The sequence below is a fragment of the Podarcis liolepis genome, assembly GCF_965112155.1.
Source record: "Podarcis liolepis genome assembly, chromosome: 4".
Taxonomy (NCBI): Eukaryota; Metazoa; Chordata; class Lepidosauria; order Squamata; family Lacertidae; genus Podarcis; species Podarcis liolepis.
This window is the reverse complement of record NC_139558.1, coordinates 79,872,407-79,895,709: the sequence shown is the minus strand read 5'-3', so window position 1 is coordinate 79,895,709 and position 23,303 is coordinate 79,872,407. Positions and strand designations below refer to the sequence as shown.

General features: G+C 38.9%; 1 protein-coding gene across 4 annotated transcripts in view; it reads left to right on the top strand.

Annotated features, from left to right (window-relative positions):
• Positions 1-23,303, top strand: part of B3GLCT (beta 3-glucosyltransferase) — a 70,806-nt gene that overhangs the window by 23,930 nt on the left and 23,573 nt on the right. For all 4 annotated transcript variants that reach the window (XM_083498922.1, XM_083498921.1, XM_083498919.1 and 1 more), the window contains 6 exons: positions 8,792-8,868; positions 10,512-10,623; positions 12,774-12,910; positions 14,198-14,261; positions 18,215-18,346; positions 21,359-21,428. In XM_083498922.1, the coding sequence (XP_083355048.1) occupies positions 8,795-8,868; positions 10,512-10,623; positions 12,774-12,910; positions 14,198-14,261; positions 18,215-18,346; positions 21,359-21,428 (589 nt within the window). In that variant the 5' untranslated portion in view covers positions 8,792-8,794. The remainder of the gene's footprint in view (positions 1-8,791; positions 8,869-10,511; positions 10,624-12,773; positions 12,911-14,197; positions 14,262-18,214; positions 18,347-21,358; positions 21,429-23,303) is intronic.

Sequence of the window (23,303 nt, the reverse complement as noted above, 5' to 3'; positions counted from 1 at the left end):
TACTGCATCTATTCAGGGGCCCTGACAAATTCTGGCACTTTAAGCCAGAAGCTTAAAGCAAATACGTTGGAGTTTTGATACCAGAGCGAAATAAATGGGAAATGCTAAATTTGTAAGTGGGTGGGGGGGGGGAGAGTTGGAGGGAGGGAAGCTACAAAGCATCCCAAGCTATGTGAAATGTTCTGAGAGTAATACAGTCATGCTCCTTGAGTAGTTAGAAAAAATTGTTCAACTGTCTGATAGCGCTGTGAGATTTTAATCTTGATTGCAGTATAACATAATTGAAACAAAAAGCTTTTTATGTGGGTGGAAACCTATTTTAAAACAATAAAATAGTATTGAACAAGTAATTTATTGCATCCATCTGTTAAATTCATTGTTACACAGACTTCATAAATACTACTGTGTAACATATTGAACGCCTACATTATTTCCCAGTACGCCAGTAATTCTCAAAGTGTGGGGTGGGCTGCTTTGTGGGAGGTGTATGGAACACCTGTGAGAGCAGTACAAAGTTTCGGAAGGCAAGTGAGGTCTTCCACCAGTAACCAAAACACAGTTGGGTTGAATGACCCCTAGTAAAATACCTTTATTAATCCACTTGACGCTTGTGGTGGGAATCTCCCTGCCATTTGCCTCACCGTCCCAACCTGATTTGGGAGATTGGGATGACATTACTCACCTGCAGAAAAGTCAGCTGTTCCTGAATTGTGGGTTCATTTGAGAAATACTGCCTAAAAGCAATGGGAAGATGCCCATTTTGTATTCTTTGAAAAGCCTTTTTAATGCAAAATGCTTTGCTTCTGTTTGAAGTATTTTTCTTTGCTTCAGTGAATGTTCTGTCATCAGTTTACATTGCAGAATGTCTTAAAAATTATAATTCCAGGCGGATAAAGACTATCTTAGGGTAAAGGTTATTGTAGTAGAGATTTTTAAAGAAACTTTAAAAAAAAACACTGAATGAAGTTTATTTTTGATCAGAGTTTTAATGTAAAATGATGTAGAACACTTAAAGAAACCTCATATGAAATACGTGGGGACATGCTTCCAGGCTGAAGTATTGGATTTCTGACACACTTTAATCTGTAGCTTTTCTATGTCCAAATTAATCATCATTAAAATCACACACAAGATTTACTAGCTACAAGCTCCTAAAATATACATTTTTGGTCAGGTTGCAGAAGGCTGTGGTAAGCAGACATTATGGAATTGAAACATTTCTGGCTTGCCTGATGGTGGCTACTGATACTATTAACTCATCTGAGGTGGTGCTGTTCATGCCCAAGTTTTGCAAAATAGGTTTGGGCATGCTCGGCATGGAAGAGAATGTTCCTTTTGGAGTCAGAATTTAACAGATTGCCCACCAATTAGTCTAAAGAAAGGGTGATAGCTATAACGCCAGGTTCACCGTTCTCCTAAATTAATTAAAACTTTACTTAGACAGGTAGGGTACCGCTAGAGGTCAGTACTATGCACAGCTTTAAATGTATGTGTATTTTTTTGCTGCACAACTTTTATGCAAATTATTCTCACCACCACCACCTCAAGTGATGGTTATGACAATAGAACCTGATACTGTGACTTTTAACCCTGAACTGTTTTGTTTCTCTTGTATTCTAGGGCTAATTAAATATTTATTATTTATTACGCTCCCCCTTTTTCTTTGATGGAGCTCAGAGTGGTATACATAAACAGTTCTCCTCCACTTCACCCCAATTTTATTTTAGCAACAACACTAAGCTAGCTTGGGCCAGAAGATATTAACTGAGCCAAGGTCATCCAGTGAACCGTGTAGCTGACTGTGGCATTCATCCTGGGGTCTTCCTAGTCCTAATCTGATATACTCACTGTTGTACAAACCTAGCCATATAGCAGGATTAGACTGCAGTATTTATTATTATTATTATTATTATTATTATTATTATTATTATTATTATTATTAATTGAATTTATATCCCCCCCTATACCCAGAGGTCTCAGGGCAGTTGATTAAGACTGCATTAAGACTGCAGGGGTTATTGGGACAAAACCTTAATCGGATAAATATGGCAATTCGACATTACATTGCCTATTTTTCAGGAACCAGACTGAAGGGTATTGCTCTGAGGAAGAATGGTGGGAGCCCCGCTCTCCCTCTGCACAAGGGCCTGATCCTGAAGCTCCTCTGGAGCAGGAGGATAGTATCGACCTAGAGCAATGGTTTGTGGAAGGACACAGTTTGGAAACGGACAGTTGGGCTGAGCTGGGAGAAGAGCAACCAAGGGGAGAGGAACGGGAAGAGAGAGAGCTGGTTGAATCTCCCTCACTAGAAAGTGTTCAGCCCATGAGCCCTAGAGCCAGACGTCTGGATATGGTAGCCTCTCAGAAGGCTCAGTGGTGAGGGATCATGTGGCGAGGAGATGGAAGTAACTAGAGGGAAGTGGGAGGAACTCAATTGGGAGCACCTACACGGTGAGAATGGATGCTGAATGTTTGTGCTGTGTTCAATAAACCTCTCTCTTGCTGCAAATGACTACTTTTGCTTCATGCTGTTATCTACAGAGAGGGGGACGATAAGCCTTGCCTGGCAACCTGACACTATTCCATGCAGTATCCATTTTTTCCTTAGCCGTACTTGGGAAAACTTGGGTTGTACGATCTTTTAATCCTTTCAGCTGCTAAAAATGTGCATTTAGTTCTATGTGGGCTCAGCCCAGTTAACTGTATAAGAGACCTTTGTTTCTTAATTTTTTTCCTCTTCAGGATTCAGCACAAACTCTGTGTTCCTCGTATTGTAGCATCATTGCAGATATGCAGGGATATAGAGTTTCTGGCATTGGTTGGCTAGCATTCACTAGGGCTGAATGGCATTCACTTGAGATGCTCAACATAAATTTGGCATTGTGTTTCTTTTAATGAAAACATTTAAATAGTTTATATATTGCCTTTATATAGCTCCATTCAACCAATCAGGTCCCAAGTTGGGTTTAAATCAATATCAAATAACACATCAACAGACACCAAAAGGACAGCAGATTTCATACTTACAAAGTACTTTTGCAAAGGACATTTACATGACCCCGCTGCTGTCATGTGAGACTCTGGAGGTTCATACAGGAGTGGGGGGGGGGGCTTGCTTAAAGCCCTTTGCAAACAGCAAAGGGGCTTTGAAGCCATTGCAGGTTCTCAAGAATCTCCTTTGCTAAGTTCAATACCATGCCCAAGGAATGCAGTGAGATAAAACACAAACTAAACAACTCTGTATGTGGTTTACAAAAACTAATTAACAAAAATGGACAGCATTTCAACACCTATTACATGACAATTTAAATAATATATACAATGCCAAAATAATAATGACATGCGCAACTCAGTATCTCAAAGCCAAGCATCTGGCAGTCACGTTGGAAGCCCTTCATAGAGGACTTTGATAAATGTGATGTCATAATAGCATTTGATTCACAGGTGAGTTACCCCACCTTTCTGTCAAATTTGGCCCATGAGACTGATCCTTGTAAAGATCCAGTGCAGGCAGTCCAAAAGTTTCCTTATCCCTCCCTTAGAGGAAGGGCAGGATATAAATGAAGCAAGCAAAGAAAAAGGAAATAACTGATAGCAACCATTAAAAATTGTTCAGAGGGCAGTCAAATTACAGAGTCATACTGTAACTGGTGTTATAGGTGAATGTTCTGTTTGAATTAGATTTTATTACCTGTCCTAATGAGCTTTCCAATGCTGGTTTGTTATGCTTGCCAAAACATAATTACAGGATATGTAGTTTCCATCTGTCTTGCTAGTGGATTGTTAATTTTTCTACATTCATTTTTTACTGCTGCATGTACGCATTTATTTTGATGTGAAGTAGTGTTAATAAGACATTCTGCTTCCTACTAGCATTTGGAGATGTTAATTGGCATACACAGTATAGTTTAGTGGAGAAGAAAAATGTGACGCATTATTCTGAAACGAACCACTTTAATAAAAGAAAACATCTTTTATTCACATGAAATGAATAAAGCACACTTAAATAAATTGCTTGTACAAGATTCCAAAGGATTGTGCCTTCCAGGGCCCCATTTACAGCAACCTTCACCTCCACAATCTGTTTATGCAGTGGACAAAGTGCTAGCAACAATTTAATTTTTGTGCTGTTCTTATTATACTTTGATTGTTGTTAGGGTTGCTTTTGTGCCTGGATTTTTACTTCTTGAAATATGGCAACCCTAATTGTTGTAGACTCTTTGATATAGTTCATGAAACTGCAATATACATACCGTATACTTTTATAAATAAATCATGCAGCCAACCATGTGTTCCATCAACACCTGTTCCTCTTGGCTAATTAAAGCTTGCTGAGTGCGTATAACTGAATGGGTCCAGGATGTAATCAGTATGCATCCTGGTTCTGGCCACTTACAAAGAGGAGGTGAATCAACCACTCCTGAAAACATCCACCATGGAACCATTGTTTTGTGACAACTACCACCTGTCATAAATTCCCCCTTCTGGGTGATTAAGATGATTGCGGTGTAATAGTTGCAAATAATCTTGGACAAAACCAGTTCTCTTGGCCCACTGCAGTTGCGGTTCTGGCCTGGTTATGGGGCTGAATTGCTTTTGGTCACCCTGATGATATTGGAGGCACTGTTTTCCAGTATTTTTGGTCCTGTCTTCAGCATCAGTTGCAGAGAATAGAATGGGGTGATTATATCTTGCATCCCTGACAGTTGTGCTGTGTGGTGCTCCAGAGCACCATCCTCTCCCTGATGCAACGTTAACATCTACATGGGAGCGGTTATTAGGCAATTTGGGCCAAGGTGTCATCAGTAGCTCTAGTTCTCTGTAATATCTGAATTGGGAGAGACCATGCAAGCCTTGGACCAGTGCTTGGACTCAGTGATGGGACCATCCTATCAGGAGGTCCATTCTTCACGATTTCAGAATTGGGCTTTTTGTGTGGCAGCACTTCCCTTTTGGAACTCCCTCCCATTACAAATCAGACTGGGGCCTTCTCTATTGTCTTTTCAGCATCTGCTAAAGGTGTCTCCCTATCAACAATCCTTTTAAATTTTTTATCCCAGTTTGTATTGGGCTTGGATTTGAATGGATGTTATGTATGTTCTGCTTTTTAAAAATGTTTTATAGTTGTTATTGCATTTTAACTTTTTATATATGTAACTTTTATATATATTGTAAATCACTTTGGGGTGCCTTATGGAAAGAGATTAATAAACAATTGTTCAGTGGTAACCAAGATCTCCATGCTGGCAAGAAACAAGGGATGGACGGAAGAGAAGAAAGAGCCTACGGCCACAGCATTCATCAACAGCTTCATAAAGCATGGTTTATGAAGTTATGAAAAATCATTCAAACATGGCCGTTGTCTGCACTGTCATGATCTGTGGCATCATGATAATGCATTTTTATATAGGATGGGGCTTGCTGCTGAATTGCAAATCATAGCGACCATTGTCAGAAGCTGTGTAGTGGAATTGTTTTTTCAAAAAAACAAACACCTGCCATATGGTTCAGAATTACCAACTGATGAGTATAGGAGGAGTTCTGGAATGTAAGATGTTCCATCTGTGTAGTACCTCAAAGATATATTGGCCATAATGGAGCCTCTACATTGACACAACACAATCCTAAATGATAAGTATAGTGTATTATATTAGAATATAATAATGTATCAGGATGGATTTGCCCCACTGCCCTTTCAGCGGGACCATTGTAGTTATAGTGACATTCAATATTCGGTGTGCTATGGAAGCTACTCATAGCTTTAGGACTGTAGTAACTCTAGCTTACTCTTCTTTCAAAATGGTGGTTTATCATGCATATCCAAATACTGTGGCTTAGAAAGTTGTTCTACTTGGTATTTCAAAAAATTGCTTGAATATGTTTTCAGATGACAAAATACATAGGAGACTTTTTTATTTAGGGATAAATGGAAATGGGAAGAAAATAGGCATTTATGTGAAATTTGTAAATGGACTTTAATTTCCTTAATATTTGTGACTTCAAAGCTTTTGCTTTTTGATTTTTCTGTGTGGAAAACATCTAAGTCATCAAGATAATAAAATTGTTAAATTACCTAAGAGATCCATGTGAATTAGTTGCTTAAGGCTTATGAAACTCATTTTGCTTTTTGGAGCTTGGGCTAATTCTCTTGGGCTCCTTTGGGATGCTAAGACTATCATTGGATTAAAGCCAGTGACCGAGAGTATAAAATGATTAGGTTGCTATAAATTCCACTTATTACTTGCTGTTTGCTGCAGGCTGTACAGACAATTTGGCAGCATGCCTGCAATTATGCTGTTCATTTAAATTTTGAGTATAGCGGTAGGACTAAATGCGTTTCTATTTATGCTGTTTTGAATATAAAGTCCATTACTAGAATTATGTTCTAATGGAATTCTGTCTCTACAAAAATAGCATGCAGTTGACAACCTTGTATTTTGAACACATGGAAGATTTTCATATTATAAAGCTGCACTTCACTTGTAAAACCTGATATGAAATATCTAATAAACTTCAGAATTTTAAATTATGACAACAGATTGTTCCATTCATGTGAAAATTGCAAGGGTGCTATTATCTTGCTTAGTACTGGTCATGAATAAATAATGCAACATTAGTATAATTGTGGTCTTTAAATGGTGATAAAAGCATGCAAATTTTTAAAAAATAAACTTGTGATATTAAATGATAATATCAGAAAATAAGAGTACTGTGCAAGTTATAATGTTCATTGCCAATTAAAGGGTTACCTATAAATAATTTTAAAGTAAAACTACTAGAGTGATAATTGTAAAATTATCCCAGATACATGGGTTTGATTCAGATCATCATTGTTTGTGTTACCTTATTTATTTTGGGTTGGATCCAAACTTGGCCATGTTTAAAAGAGACCCACTGCAAATTGTATAGATTTTAATGGCTCTTCTCCAAGCATGACTTAAGTTTGGATCTAGTCCCACAATAAATATGAGAATATGCACTCTTAAGAATCCACAATGATCAAAAGATACTCACTGAGCATTCATGGTTATTATTGCCATTGCCATTGTAGCCTAAAATAGATGAGAATTGCTTTCCCCACCCCAATTCTTCAGAGTGGTGCTTGCCTTTGCAGCATGAGGGTCGGCACTTTGAGAAGCCCTTCAAAAAAATCTTATTCTCAGTGGGTAACTTGTATAGCCTTTCTAATCCTGGCCCTGATATAGAATTAGATGGGCAAGAAAGGTAACTGCTTGATTGCTGCCTGGTCTACTTGATTGCTGCCTGGCAGAGTGCAGTCCATGGGTAGGAATAAAATTTTCAAAAGGGCCGTTATCTAAAGGCACATGAAGCAGTTCTTCTAACTGAAGCTATGTAAGTTTGATGCTTGTTTAATCCAGTGAGTATTGGGAAACCGTATGTAATTTTTAGGAAGAAGTGTAGGTAAAATTAATGGGTTTATTACAGAATAACGAAGTATGGTGAAGAGGGGTAATATTAATGTGCTAAAACAACAGATAAAGTTGCAGAATATATATTCTTAGCAGTTATAATGGCAAAATTGAAAGGAAACATTTTGAGGCCCGAGTGTGTAAATGAAGCTTGCAAGCATACTTGAAATGGTTTTTTTAAAGACCAAAATCCAGCCAGCTATTCTCAAAGAAAATCAAAGCATTTGTTGAAGGTTGCTCAGGCAGCTCTCCATTTTTCCTTTCTTAAAAGGCTGCTGAGATAAGAAGCCCCTCTTCTTCTACTTGAAGGGAAATGTTTGACATGGAACCTAACTTGCGAGCTTCCTCAGCTATAAATAGATTTACCCCCTTCATTCATCCTAGTAGAAAGCCTACATTTGGTGATAGAAATAGCTGGCATTTTAAGAGAGAGACAAAAGTGTTTATGGTAGGACTGCCAAGGAAGTAAAATAATTGCAATAAATGCCCAGTTGTTGAAAGAATTATGCATACTTGATTTATTGTCATTCAAATAGAATCCCAGAGTAGTCAAAAAAACAACCAAAACAGCACAAGGTATCTGATACTTATTTCTTCTTCTTCAGTGCTGAATATATTAAATTCAGATATATCGAGATTTATTATAAAAGTCCAAGGAGCCGACATAAATTTGCCCTGTGTTTGTTCCTTAGTATTCTATGGCAGGCTAATTCAGAAGTAGCAAGTTCAAGTCAATGAACCATTGGAACCACATTTTTGTCTCGCCCCTTGCATGCCAGCTTCAGCACTTGTATACTGCTTAGCTTACCATAGTTCCTATTACATCTGAATTGTGGCTTAAACTCAAGGTGTCCTGGTTACTAAACCTTGATTTATGCTAAAATATGCCAGTTTGGGTATAATAGGAAATACTGATTCAAATTAACCAGTATCCAAGGCACTGCATGGGGAAATGTGAGGAGAGTGCCTGGCCCAACCTTGTTTTCTGTTTAATAAAGAATGGTAGATTAAGCTGAGTTTGTCACTTCTAAACTGGCTCATGTATTGGTCAGTGTTTTCTCCCATTTAACAAATATTTTTATAGCAAGCAATATTAGAATATCACAATTAAACCCTATAAAAATCAGATAAGAGCAGATAAAATAAAAAAGTAAGCCAGTTATAAACATAATTAAAGTAAAAATAAATATTAAAACACAGAGCAGTAGAGAATTGTTTTGTTTAAAAGAGTACAGCGGAAATGGGAAATTATAGTGAACACGTTTTGCAGGGAAAGCTGAAACCAAAATGTTTAAAACAATGTACAGTGCTAATGTTTTATTAACATGAATGTTATAAAAATGTTTACCCTTTTCTTAAAGGAGATGCCCACAGTTCTGCTTATTCATCAGATGGACAAGCATGAAGGTGCATGGACCATTCTACCATTAATGCACGAGTAAGTGTGATACAGGGGTATCATTTGTGAGGCAGCAGTTCAGGCCAGTTCAAATGGTTTTTGTCTGGTAGAACCAAAACCATTTGCAGTGAAAATGTGGCAGAAAGGAGTAGCTCACCCACCACCAATATTTGTTTTGTGCTAAAGATTTCCATTTTTTTGTTCTCTCCTGCCTGCACACATTCCTTCTACTGCTCCTTCCCTTTTGGGATTGCTCTCCCCACACATCCATGTTACTGTGCGCATCATATCTGCAATACTCAACTGAAGGCCTTTTCTTTGGAAGAGGACTTTGATTTATAACCAATGGTGAGATAAAGGCAAGGCAATAAAGGTTCAAGAAGCTTTGTGGAAGAAGTGGGTATTGGAAGTGTGTGATGTTTTGCAGATATTTACTGTGAGCGGATGTGGAAAAACGTAGGGCTCTTGGAGCCAGTATAAAGGGGTTAGAAGAAGAGTTTGGATTTGATATCCCACTTTATCACTACCCGAAGGAGTCTTAAAGTGGCTAACATTCTCCTTTCCCTTCCTCCCCCACAACAAACGCTCTGTGAGGTGAGTGGGGCTGAGAGACTTCAGAGAAGTGTGACTAGGCCAAGGTCACCCAGCAGCTGCATGTGGAGGAGCAGAGACACGAACCCGGTTCCCCAGATTACAAGTCCATTGCTCTTAACCACTACACCACACTGGCTCTCCTAGTGGTCATCTGTGGCGCACCTAGGATACGCCTTTCCCCTTTATTTATAATGTTGCTTCCTGTTTTTTCCAGCTCATATCAGCTACCCAAAGCTCTTTACAATTGCACATTAAAAATAATCAGAATAGTAATTGGGAGGGCATCATATGAAAAATTGAAGGAAGAAACCAAGGGAAGGGGCAAAAGACAGATTTGACGAGTGATTTAAAAACAGAAAACCAACATTCCTTTCCTCTGGTGTGTGAAAGGGGCAAGTGTGCAAGCTCGAGGTTTGCTGTTCATGTAATGCAGTAGTGAGGAATCTCTAGCTCATGGGCTTAACTTGTCCCAGCACAGGTCCCAATTTGACCTGCAAAACCATTCTCCCCCTCCCAAATAAGGATGTGGTTACAAAGGAAGAATTGAGTGAGCTCACAGTTGTTTCTTTGCATGATAGGCTGCCTGACAGCGAACCCCAGTGGGATTGGTTGCAGTAAGTTGTTCATCCCTGGGATCTCTGCAGTGCAGCCACAGGGGCTCACTGTCAGGGCCAGTCAGGTGATTGGTGCTGACAGCAAGCATAGCCTTGTCCCTTTGAAGGCACAGCTACACCTGTAAAAGACTTCAAAGGCGCTTGCTGTAACAACTGATGAGATGATTGCTGGTTATGTTGAGTTTTGACAGGTAAGGGAGGCTGCACACCTGTCCGGTTTCCTGTTATGTCTGAGCAGGGCACTGCTTTTTGTTGCCTAAGGTAGCCATCACTACATTGCTGATGAAAATCAATTCGCATGACTCTTTAAATGTTTTTTATTTTTGCATGTAAGATACAAGGCATATATTATTAGCATACTTACCTGGGAGTAAGTCTCATTAAACTACTTTGGAGTAGATGTGTCTAGGATCACACTGTTAAGTCTTTCCCAGTCTTCTCAATAATCTCAATAATCTAATCTTCTTTTGTCAGTTTTTCTGTTACATACAGCAGAAATTCTTCATGGTTTTTCTTCTGTGAAGAAGATACAAGAATACATCTTGTAAAACTACTGAAAATACTTGAAGGATATGACAAGTCTAAGGTGAAGTTAAATTCATTGACTACTTGCATTTTGAGGTAAAAATGGGAAATTTAGATTACTAGCTTAGAAATAGAGATGTTGGTTAATTTGCTTTTATATAATGCTCTAAGAATAAAGAAAGCTTTAATGAATAAAGAAATTCCCACTCCTGATAGGAGCACTTAATGACTAAAAGTTATACAGCAGTGGGAACTGAAGGTAATTGATGAACGTAGGTCAAAGAGACTACATTGCATTACACATTTTGGTACTGACATCCTAAGAATCTTATTCCTCTACTTATCACTATGCTCAAGATCAAACCTTAGAGATGTCTAAGAACAAAACTACCCATGTACTGTGTTTGAATAGCAGTGGTATTAGCAACCAGTTTATTTTAAATAGAGGTATTCACAGTAAGTGGCCATCTAGAAAATTGCATACTAGTAGCCTAAATCAATTTGGGGAAAATTGGTAGAAAGCATTATAAAGACCAAAACTTTTAAGCAGTATTGAACAAGCCTTGCTGAAGAATCAGTCCAGCTTCTACAAAGGTAAGGTTGCCTAATCTAAATGTATAGAATGATTTAAATACATCATCAAGCCTCTAGACATGAATGAAGCTTGAAATCGGTGGCAAAAAATTTGCTCCCTCTACTACACTTTACCACTCTTCTTACATTCACAAAATATTGTGGTATTGCTTCTAAATGGTTTCCAGTGTGTGGCTAAGATAAAGTAATTACCGCATTTGGTCATGGAAAGGTTCTTCTATTAATTGCAGCTAACAACTGTTAATTATATAAACAAGCAGCAGATTAGTGTACACTTACTCATGTTGCTTAGTTGACAAGTTGGTGAATAGAAATTTTAGTGTACGATTAAGATTCAGTATCTGTTCTAATGCCATGCATAGATGAAGACTTGTGATTTATTGGCTAATGACCTATCACTTCCTGGGCCAATGAATAAAACTTTTTACCACTGTTTGAGTGGCATGGGGAGGAAAGTTTGCATATAGACTAACCTTTTATTGATTCACTAAGGTAAATAGTACTGTCAGGCATATGCTTGTGTGTGTATGTTGCAACTGCGTCAGACCAACACAGCTACCTACCTGAATCTGTTCCACCTACAAATATAAAACAGCAAATGACATATATCAACAATGAGTGAAAGACCTCTAGTTATATGAGGAGTAGTTTGCCTATCAAACTACTATCTGCTGGTATATATTTATCAATTCACGTGGAAGCTGCAAAACACTGATAGACAAAACTGTCAGTGATGTATCATCAAAAAGGGCGTGCAGCATTCCATATTGGGGATTTTTGAAGGAAATGAAAAGTTTATCTGGCCTTACGTTTGACCACACAGCTTTATAAAAAGTATGCACTAGATACTCAACAGTGTCTCTAAAAAAATGAATATCATTAGGGACAAATGTAAGGTTCTACATTGAGGCAGGAATAATCAGCTGCACAAATATAAGATAGGGGACAGCCGGGACAGCCGGCTTGCAAAAATGATTTAGCGGGTCTTGGTAGACCACAAACGTAATATGAATCAATAGTGTGATGAAGCAGTAAAAAAAGTTATTGCTATTGTAGGCAGCATCTACAGTAGTCAAGGGAAGTAATAGTACCGCTCTATTCTACCTTGGTCAGACCATGCCTGGAATACTGTGTCCAGTTCTGGGCACCACAATTTAAGAAGGCTGTTGACAAGCTGGAACGTGTGCAGAGGAGGGCAATCAGGGTGATCAAGAGTCTGGAAACTAAGCCTTATGAGGAATGTTTGAGGGTATGTACAGCCTGGAAAAGAGGAGATCAAGAGGAGGTATGATAGCTATCTTCAAATATCTAAAAGTCTGTCACATGGAAGATGGAACAAGCTTGTTTTTTCCTGACCTGAACCAACAGATATAAGCTACAAGAAAGGAGATTCCAATTAAACATCAGGAAGAACTTTCTGATGGTGAGAGCTGTTCGACAGTGGAACAGACTCAGAAGGTGGGGGGCTTTCCTTTGTTTCAGGTTTTTAAGCAGAGATTGGATGACCATCTGTCATTGATACTTTTATTGAGATTTCTGCATTGCAGGTGTTTGGACTAGACCTTTGGGGTCCCTTCCAACTCTACAGTTATATGATTCTATTATTTTCTCCCACAGGAATATTTTTTAGGAAAAGCATTACATGATGATGAATCTACAATTATTCACCATTATGCATTTGCAGAAAACCCTACAATTTTTAAATTTCCAGATTTTGCTGCTGGCTGGGCACTTAGTATTCCACTTGTCAAGAAGTAAGAATTCAGTTTTGTGATCTTTCTAAATTTGTTTACTAAATGGTTGGTGTTTGTAAAATGCTCTGGAGAAGTAAAATATTTATGTTAAACATTAAATGCCGCTGTGTTTACATGTATATAAATTGAGATTAGACTCTTTGATCACAAATGAGCTTTTATCCAATGTTAAGTAACTGTAAACACTCTATTCCCTTTACTGCATGCACTATCTCACAAGGGTATTATAAAGCACATTAATAAGCAATTACTTCTTCATAAATGTACATGTTGGGAAATAGGTATTTGCATTTAACTTTGTTTTATTAGCACATGGGCAAAATTAGGGTTTCTTAGTAAAATACCTGGGCAAAAGTGGAGAATATTTAAATGCTACAGATGGGGAACATAAGAAAGCAAGAAATAATTGGCTGAACTGTGGATCTTCTTTGTACGTCTGGAAGCAAGTTGCCACAAGACTTATGCTCTTTTTGCTGCAACAGACTAAAAATCTACTCCTTTTGAAACTAGAAGCAAAAATATTTCTTATGGAACTATTTTTAAAATCTCAAAGACTAATCTTCATGTTTAGTTGTGGAGAAATTGACAATGTGAAAATACTGAATAATGAGCCTTTCTATTACCTAAGCATATGCTTCCATTTAAAAAATAGAACATAGGAGTATGTCCTTGGCTGGAGTGGCTGATCCACAGGCCATATCCAACCCCCAGCAGTTTTTTATGCCCCCCCGACACCTGCCAATTTTAAATATTTTTTAAAACTTACTATTTCTTTATTCCTTCTACTGACCATCATTCTTGGTTGTGCCAACAAAGTCCACAGGTCTAGGTGAAAATTTAAAGCCACCTCTGTCTTAGGTATTCAGAATTTATTTTTTCGGTTCACATGGCAATTGCCTCTAGACATGTAAGCATGTGGCAGAACCTCTTCCCAGTGCAGAAATATTCTTGAAAGAGCACTGCAGTTGCCTCTGCTAGCTCTCTATATCTGGGAGCTGGGATAGGGTGGTACGTATAAAGGCAGTAAAAGGAGGAAGGAAATACATGAAGCAAGGAAAATGAAAAGTGGAGAAGAGTGAATTGGCATTGAAGTGTACAGTACATGTACATTGTGCATTGTCTTTTAGGATATTATGTATTCATGCTTCTAGGTAATGGCATGATCGCTGAAAGCATCTAGTTTGTATGTATCCGATTTGTATATGATGTGTGTTTGTGTGTGTGTGTGTGTGTGTGTGATGTATAAAAACAACTCATTTTATTTTTATTATTTATTTTACTGCACAGGCTTGCAAAGAGGCTGAAGAATGAACCTTTGAAGTCAGATTTTACAATAGATTTAAAATACGAGGTAAGACCATTCTGTTACTCTGAAAATTTTGCTTTTGCTGTTACCTCTCTTGGGTCCATATGATAGGAGGAGGGGAATGATGCAAGTGTTTATTTCCTTCCTTTGTTCATTATATGGAATAGTGAAGACCAATATGATACACTAGTAATGAACTTATTCTCTGAGTGCCAATCCTTATGTATCCAAAACACCACTACTCATACATGGCAGGCTCAGGGAGAATCCAAAATATTTTGGGGTGATGGGGATTTAAAGAGGTAAAAAATAGCAGCATCCCCAGAACAGCTCACCGACAGCTGAGCATGTTTTAGCACCCACATAATGCATATTGATTGTTGGGAGAAGAAAAATGGGGTGGGGGTGGTAATGGATGGAACGGAGTATACTGAAAATGGGCATGGTTGCCTAGCTGGAACTCTGAATATGAGCACTCCATGTTGCAACATTTTCTTTCAGGCTCCACATAGTATTATTTTAGCCTATGCAGATAATAGGGGACAGGATTCAAAAAGCTACTCTTGCAAGGAGCTTGTGCAAACACAGTGACTTTTTACTTCTTTGTTTTTAAACAGCTATTTCCTCCATATCACACACCATTTTTGAAACTCCATGCAGTTTCCAAGGCAGTTTACCATGCTGCTTATGCCTGGCTGGCAAAAACAACTCCAAAGCAACCATGGACACAGGGAACTAGACTAGTTGTATGGTTCTTTGTATCCTAGCTTGTATTCTGCTCTCCTTGAAATCTCTGTGACATACATGGTAAGATACATGTGCACAAACATGTACAGAAGCATTATAAACCTTGGGAATATCCCAGTCCGCAACAAAAGTAGAATACTTATTGAGATGAATCCAGCTGTGTTAGTTGTCACCCAACGAAGTTGATGCAGTCTGCCATCTGTATTCCAGCTGAAATCCATTTTGCTAATGTCCAGAAGAGAATCTAATCATGTCATGTATGCCAAACTTTCCCACTAACTCATGCAATATTGCAGAAACCGTCTTCCACAGTTGTCTGAAAAATAATTGCTGGTAGCAGGGGAAAGGTTCATAAATACTGTATATTCCACATGTTCTCTCCTCTGCAAGATGCCAGTCAGTAGCCCATTTTGGTGCAATGCCTTATTCATGAGCTTTTCAAAGGTGACCCCATATCATCATATCAACAATACAGTGTGGTATCATACAGTACAACCCTTTTAAAAATAGCACATTACATCTTTCATTTATTAGCAAAAGGTATAATGAGTTGCAATAGCACTCTTCGTAGGCTAGCAAACTAATTCAGACCTTTTCAGGAGCTCTGGTGCATGCATGGACAGGACAAAAAGACTTCTACATTCACCTGAGTGCTGGGGATGCACCTGGGAAATGGTTTCAATTCTTCAGGTTTTATTTTTAACCCGTCCAGGACTTGCCTTCACTACACTGATTCAAATCCAGTCGTGCACCAAAACAGAAAGGACAAGAAAGACTCGTTCAATAACATGGGTATCACAGTTGTTAAAGCAGAAGTTCTTATTTGATAGCTGTTCACTGCAAGATGTCCTGATTAAAAAGAAAGAAAAGAAAAGATTAAATATGGGACATTTTTATCTCTCGCCCTCAAAACACAGGACACGAGTTCTGCCTAACCACAGTTAGCACAGATGTGCTGGATGTTAAGAAGTGAAAATTTCATCTCTAGTAGCCTCAGATTGCAGGAGGGGCTTATCTGTCCTATTAGCCAGGAATATATGTCTGAAAATGGAGCAACACATATATGTGTAGGTCTTCCTTCTTCACTTGATTTAATAATGTTCAGATTGGGGACAAGGGCATTTCTAGTGGCAGCTGGGAATCTACGCTTGTAGAATTGCAAGCTACATTTAATAGTAATGTGATATATATTTAAAGGTTAGCATTCTTTTTCCTTTTCCTGTGACAATTTATAGTAACACTAGGCATTATTGAAAGTGAAGGGAGTTGTGATCTGCTCCTGTGCACTCAAAAGCATCTGATGCCTTGGGTCATTATTTCATTCCTGTTCCTTTCAACCACATTCAGTATGCTGCTGTGCCTTTCCAGATGGAATATAATTCATTTTTACTATATTCTTTTACAGCTCTTCTTTTGGGTGTATTAATTCTTCCTTTTAAGGATACATGCTGAGCCTATTGTGGATTTTTTTTACAATTAATCTTTCCAGGGTTCCTTCCCCCCCTACCCAGTATGAATCATAAGATGTCCTATTCCCATTGCTTTCTAACTTTTAACAAGCCATGAGCGTCATGAGTTCTTTGCTCGTTACTGTTAAAGACTGGAAATTATCTAGGTCTTAGGACGTCTGTGGGACAAAAGCACTTGATATAAAAATTACAAAGCAGTCAGCTCAGTCCTTAAAATTTTTGCTGGTGCAAAAGAAGATTGCACACCTATTTATCTTATGAAGTTCTCTGTTACATTGCCACATTGTGAAGTAGTATCACGAAAGCACACTAATGCAGTAGTCAAAATACACATAGTTTTAAAATGTGTCTCTTACAAATGTCTTTTTCTATTTGATTGATTTCCCACAAATTCACGGACTTATTATTGTTCAAATGTTAGAAGTAGCTGCAGGGAAGAATGCGTGTCTGCACAGCTGTGAACATTTGCCAACCTTCCCAGACATCTGTTCTTGTCAGTCTTAACTAAACTTATTTTCAGTTTGTGTTTTCCTCTTCTCAAGCTGGGAATAAACAATAGTCACTGAACATATGTGATGTCTCATGAGATGGCAGATACATTGGTTAGATGTAGGGATCTGTGAAAAGATTAGTGATGCAGGTGAATTTGCAGTTTGAATTAGAAACTCCCCCAATTTGAAAAGCCTCGCTCTGCTTTGAGCTGAGCTGGTCACCTGTAAATGAGGGTCCAGTTCAAAATTGAATTTGCTCCTGCCCCAGCACTAGCCATTAGGGTTGGGTGCTATATCGTCCCAACCAGGTTTGAAGTCCATATTGTGATAACCGGTTTCTTAATTTCTGACCTGGCAATATATCATGAATCATTGTGTATGTGTTATGCAAAAATCACAATGTGGGAAAAGCCATGAAGCAAGATATTGCCCATCCCTACTAACCATCCCTCCATCTCTAACCAAAATTTGTACTCTTCTCTGAGAAGAGAACTGTTAGGGTCCTCTCTGGAACAGAGTTTGAGAGTTGTCAGGGGAGAATGGAGACAGGCAAAGCCTCATTGCGCAAATAGAACTTTACTAATAGAGTGTTGGATACATCACTCTGTCTCTAGCAAGCCCTCTCCAAGTGCCTGTTAGCCCTTATTAGACACATAGGAAGGCTCCTAGCACAGTACAGTCTGCACTGAATAGCAGCACCTCTCCAGTGTTATTTATCAAAATTTATTTGAAAATAAATAAATATATCTCATAAAATATAACAAGGCAGCTTACAACATATAAAATGCAATAAAATCAGCCTATAGATATCTATAAAACATAATTAAAAACATCAGTAGATGCTGGAAATCTTTCCTAGTTCTTCCTGGAGATGTCAGGTATTAAACCTGAGGCCATCTGCATGCAAAGCATGTGCTCTAACACTGAGCTATAGCCCTTATTCTTCTTAAAGAGACCTTTTTTTGCTTGGGATAGGAATGGAGGCACAATGAATAAATCTAGGGTGATTGAAAGGAGAGGTTCCTGGCGCTTGACATGATATATCTGTGGTTTTATTGGGAGGAGAGCTAGTAGTTTATCAGTAGTATACTACTGTACACCTGCACACATATAATTATTCACATAAGCTCTGGTTTAAAACTTCAAAACTCTCTTACACCATGAGATAATATATCTTAGTGTAGTTCTCCCATCTTTTTTCTAACTTATTATACTGAAATCCATTTGCATTGAATTTTAATAGAATGAATATATTTCAGCATTAATTATACTTTTTTGTGTATTTTGAAAGATTGCGCTTTATATCTGGGAGAAAGGCAGTGGACCACATCTCACCCCAGTACCTGAGTTCTGTACAGAAGACTTTGACTCTCCTAATGCTGCTCACTGTGCCACTACATTTGCTAATTTCCTCCCACTTTGTGTAAGTATGTTCAGACTGTCTTTTTCCTGTAAAAAGACGTAAAGAGAGCCTATTCTAATCCACCTTTAACTGTTCTTATTAATTCTTTAAAATTTCTCAAGGTTGAGGACTTTGCAAGATACTTTAGATGCAAGTAGTACAAACAGAAGTTTGTTCTTCTATTCCTCTTTGTCTTTCTGGTTATGTTTCCATTACTCAGACTTGGCCTGTTGTGGTTCACATTTTGTTAAATTGGTATGATCTTGGCTTGGGCTGGAAGTTTGCAAAAATAACTCTATTTTCTTTTCCCATTCCTGGCCGTGTTGTAATCTTGTTTATGTAACGAACATTGCTATTTACAGCACAGCTACTGTTATTGATCTATTTGCATATCCCTATGGGTAGTATAATTTGCCTGTCTAGGCGTTTTAATTAATTCTTTTATTTTGAATCCTATACTGCCTTTCTGCCAAAGCATCCAAAGCAGCTACAATTTTAAAATACTAAAACAAATGCATCATGTAAACGAAGAGTAACAAAGTCCTCTCAGGCCAACTGGGAGCTGTTGGTGCAAGAGTTTACTTCCCTCGGCTCCCACTCTTCTACCTTTCCCGAGAGCACACAGATCTCTCTTAAGGACCACTACGGAAGGTAGGGAAGGAGCTAACCCAACAATATAATATGGTATTGAGGTTGGGTGGCCATCTGTCATGGATGCTTTAGATGAAATAGCAGAGGGTTGGACTAGATGGCCCTTTGGGTTCCTTCTGAGTCTATGAATATATATGTTTTTGAAAGAAGAAGCCCAAAGAAAGTAGGGTGATGTTGAGCGGGGCAGAGAGTTAGATGAATTTTAATATAACAACAAAACATTAAAAATCACATATTTTATAAAATAGTTTATTACAATATTAGTTGCTTGGATGGGGATGGGGTCAGAATTCCATATACAAACTCCAGAAGTCATGAAGCCTCTTTCTAAAAAAACTACACTAGCACTAGTCTACTCTGCTCCTTATTTCTTCGTGGCGGAGAGAAAAAAATTAAAAACCGTATAGTTTTATATTTGAGTGGGGCACATACGGGTACATGAACAACAAATGTGGCTGGCTGCCCTGGTACATCTAGTGTGAGTGGAGAGGGGAAATGAAAAAGTGTGTGCATACTGTATGTGGAGTCACAGGCAGAGTGAGATTTTTCAAAACGGGAAACATCTTCGGTCAGAAGATATAAGAAGCTAAAAGGGTGGGTACTTTGGACTGTTGAGAAGAGCTGGAGAAGATGGCTGGAAGCAGCAAACAGAAGGAGAAAGGGAAAGAAAGCTGTCTTCTGTAAAGGATTAGCTATTTTGGCCCATGATTTTCTGTTGTTTTGCTGTTATTTAATACTGAACTGTTCACTGTTGTAAGGATTGCAAGAATGCAGTGTATGAGAAACTCTTTGAACAGTGGAAAGGGCTAAGTATTTATTATTTATTCACTGTCTGGCTTAAATTTCTTTCTCCTTCACTATTTATTGATTTATTTCCCACAAGCCTTTCAACCTCTGTGCCCTCAATTTCATTGTTCTCTAAGCAAGTCCATAGTCCTTTGGAAAATAGTTTGGTATGTGTGTGTTATTAACTCATAATGAAAGTCCATCCATTTTATTAAGCTCTAAAGAGAAAATGAAGACCACTTCCATTTTTTTTTATTGTCTTGATTTAAGGAAGGCAAATGCCAATTATTATTTCCTGTTCATTCTTTACCTACTGTGAGGCTGTTTTATTAAAGAGTGCAAATGTGTGGTGTCCTATGTTCATAGGACTGTGTGAAACTGAGCTAACAAGTGGACCATTAACAAAAATTTTGCAGGATGGCATTCTGCAGCATTTGTCAGTCAGCTATGCTTTCCTCCACAATGCTGCATTTTCCATTCCTCCCCCTTTGTCTTATTTTTTATTTCCCCCCAGCATTCTCTAGCCACTGAACACACTGTCCTCAGTGAGCTGCTTTGGAAGGCCTCCCCCTCATTTAGGTTCCTTGCCTCCAAATATTTTTGAACTTCTGCAAACCATAGGGTTTCCCTGGGCTTACCGATACTGTCCCCTTATGCATGCATAGTGCCATCGGCCATGTAAGCCCCAGCAGTCACCTCTCAAGATAAGAAATAGAGGAAATGATTATGACAATTTCCAGAGCGGTAGCCGTCTTAGTCTGTCACAGCAAAACCAATGAAATGTCTTCTGGTACTTTCTATCTGTTAGGTGCCACACAAACTCCTTGTTTTGGGATTAATACTGTGTGTGTGTGTGTGTGTGCGCGCGCGTGTCACTGAGGTCAAAGTGATGTTAGGCCACATCCTTAGTAAGAACCTGACAACCAGCTTCTATCAATTGCTGCTGTGGACCCAGACCCCATAGAAGTACCACTAGAATTGTGCTGCTAGTTTCCTATGACCATTAAAAAGCCCTCTTGCCATGTGCCAAACATCTGCTGGAACTGGAGACATCCAGTTAGTACAGATGTTGGCTGATCAAAAGAAAAGGGCTAAGCCCCCACTGGGTTTCTTGAAATCCCTTGGGCTTGCCTTAAAGTAGCTGTTTTGACTCCACGTTTAGTATGAATGATGGGATGATCCAGCCAAAGAAAAGTACCGTCAAAATCACACCGATTTCCATGGGAAAGTTAATCACATGCTTATATCCCTCCTATTGAAATAGTGGGACTTTTCAATACCACCATGCATACCTTTGGGCTGTATTATGCCTTCAACCTTCACACCCCTACAGTTAAATATTTCCTTTTGTTCATTTGCTTTCCTTATGTGTTGCAACCGACTTCGGTCAGAATTTCAATTAGAATTTTAGTGGATAATGCTGCTAGGGAACTTCAATAATTTTGAATTTTGAAAGTATATCTTTTTATGTTGCCTTAAACTGCTTTTTAATGTAGATTTTAGAGCTATATCTTGAGGGTCTCTTTACAACAGCTTATTCAGTCAATATAAACCTGAATGTTGAAAAATGTAGTTGAGTTGACATTTTATTTTTAGGGAGATCCTGTGAAGAAAACAGATATCTTTGTTGCTGTAAAAACATGCAGGAAATTCCACGGAGACAGAAGTAAGTTCCATATTTAAGGATATCTTTATATAATTTCTGCAATTAATTTAAGCTAAATAAAATTTTGAATGCAGTATGGCCCCTTTTTGGTTTTGAATATTCATTTGTTGAAATTTTAATGTTGGAAATAACTTGTGGAGAGATTATGTGAAGTAGAGGGAAGTAAGAAAGAATATCATTTCCACTGAAAGTAATTAGTCAGTGAAGTTTTCAAAACTATTGTCAGGGAACTGACATCGGAGCCAGAGGTGGAGGCTAGGCTCCCAAGTGATGCTGGAGAAGGGCCCAGCAGGGAGAGAGGCAGCTCATCAGCTGGGGAAGGAAATCAGCGTAACACCAGGGATAAAGGGGGGCAGATGGGGGAATCGGCGAGGGGGCTCCAGGACTCCTCGCCGGAGACCAGCGGGGAGAGCACGGGTCCTCCGCTACCCACACCCTCCCTGCGCAGAAGACTTCCGCGCAGGGAGAGTAGGAGGAGACTTGGGGTCAAACAGCTTTTATGCTGGAAAAGGTTTAAGAAACGCCCACTGACGGATTCTGCTAGCGACTGAAGTGAAGGGCTGTACGGACAGAAAAGGTTTAACCAGGCAACCTAGCCAGGAGTGGCGGCAACACACACGAGCAATCCCTATTATTATTACAACTATGTTATAAATCACATATGCTAGAATTATTGGTCTGGCTTCTAAAATGTGTTCCCATTGCTTTTCATGACCTATTTAGAATGTTTTATCTGAGCAACAATGAGGAAATGTTCACTTTATAAGAATTTAGCATGTTTCTGAAGACATTTGGTCTTTGAATCTACCTTCAGATTGCTACCAGGAACTAACTGAATATAATGGGGAAAGCCTTTTTATTCCCTAGGCTTGTTTTGAGGCTATTGGTACGAAAGTTGCAAAGCTTTCTTCAAACTTAAAAATACTAAACGTATGCGTTAGAAGTATTGGTTGGTTGCTCGAGAGCAATCAGGCAATATGCTTCAATAGTCTGTTTTAAAGGTTTCTTATTGATGATAAAAACCATTAGAATGCAGAGCGCCTCTATTCCATGTCTTGCTCATTCACTGGCAGAATCTGAGAGTGGGCGATCCTTAAACCTTCCCCAGCAGAGTAGTTTTTTGACGCCCAGTCTGCACCTCCCCTCTCAGCGCGGAAGCCTACTGCACAAGGAAGGCATGGGTAACGGAGGACCCCTCTCCTCCTCGCTTTGCTCAGGCAAGGTGTCCTGGCACCGCCTCACCTCCTCCGAGCCCTGCATCTCCTCTCCACTAGAGGCGTGGCTGCCTTCCTCCGCAGAGGAAGTGCTGCTTCCCACGATCTTTGGGGGCTCTCTGTAATCCATATGGCTTTTCCCCTCTCGCCCCTGCGCCAATGGCAGTTCCCTGACAGTATGGTAATTTTAAAAGCAGCTACTAAGACTGGACAGAAGTTTTACATTTTATGTCTTCCATAAAAAACCCCAAAGAATATTTACATCTGTGGTTCCATTCAGGTTCCTTGTAAATGTAAGACAGAGCAAAACCAGGTTGGTGACTATATCCCCAGAGTATTTCAAAGGCATATATATATATGTATCTGAATACACACCAGGGAAGCTTATTCTAAGCTGCAGCCTTTCCTAAGAAGTCAGTTTCTTTTTCCCTGGCCCACAAAAAGTACTCCGTGCCTCTTGGGTATGATTTGACAGTAAATCCTGGGATAAAATTTGTCTTGCTGTATTTATTCATTGCCTTCCAAACTGAAAGGGGGGGTTCATATTTGGGTTAGCGTTTGAGACTTGGTTCTAAACATTGCATTCAATTCAATTCAATGATCTTGAATGTGATAATTGGTCACATAGATACTGAAAGATATTGGCTGTCATAAAGCCAGG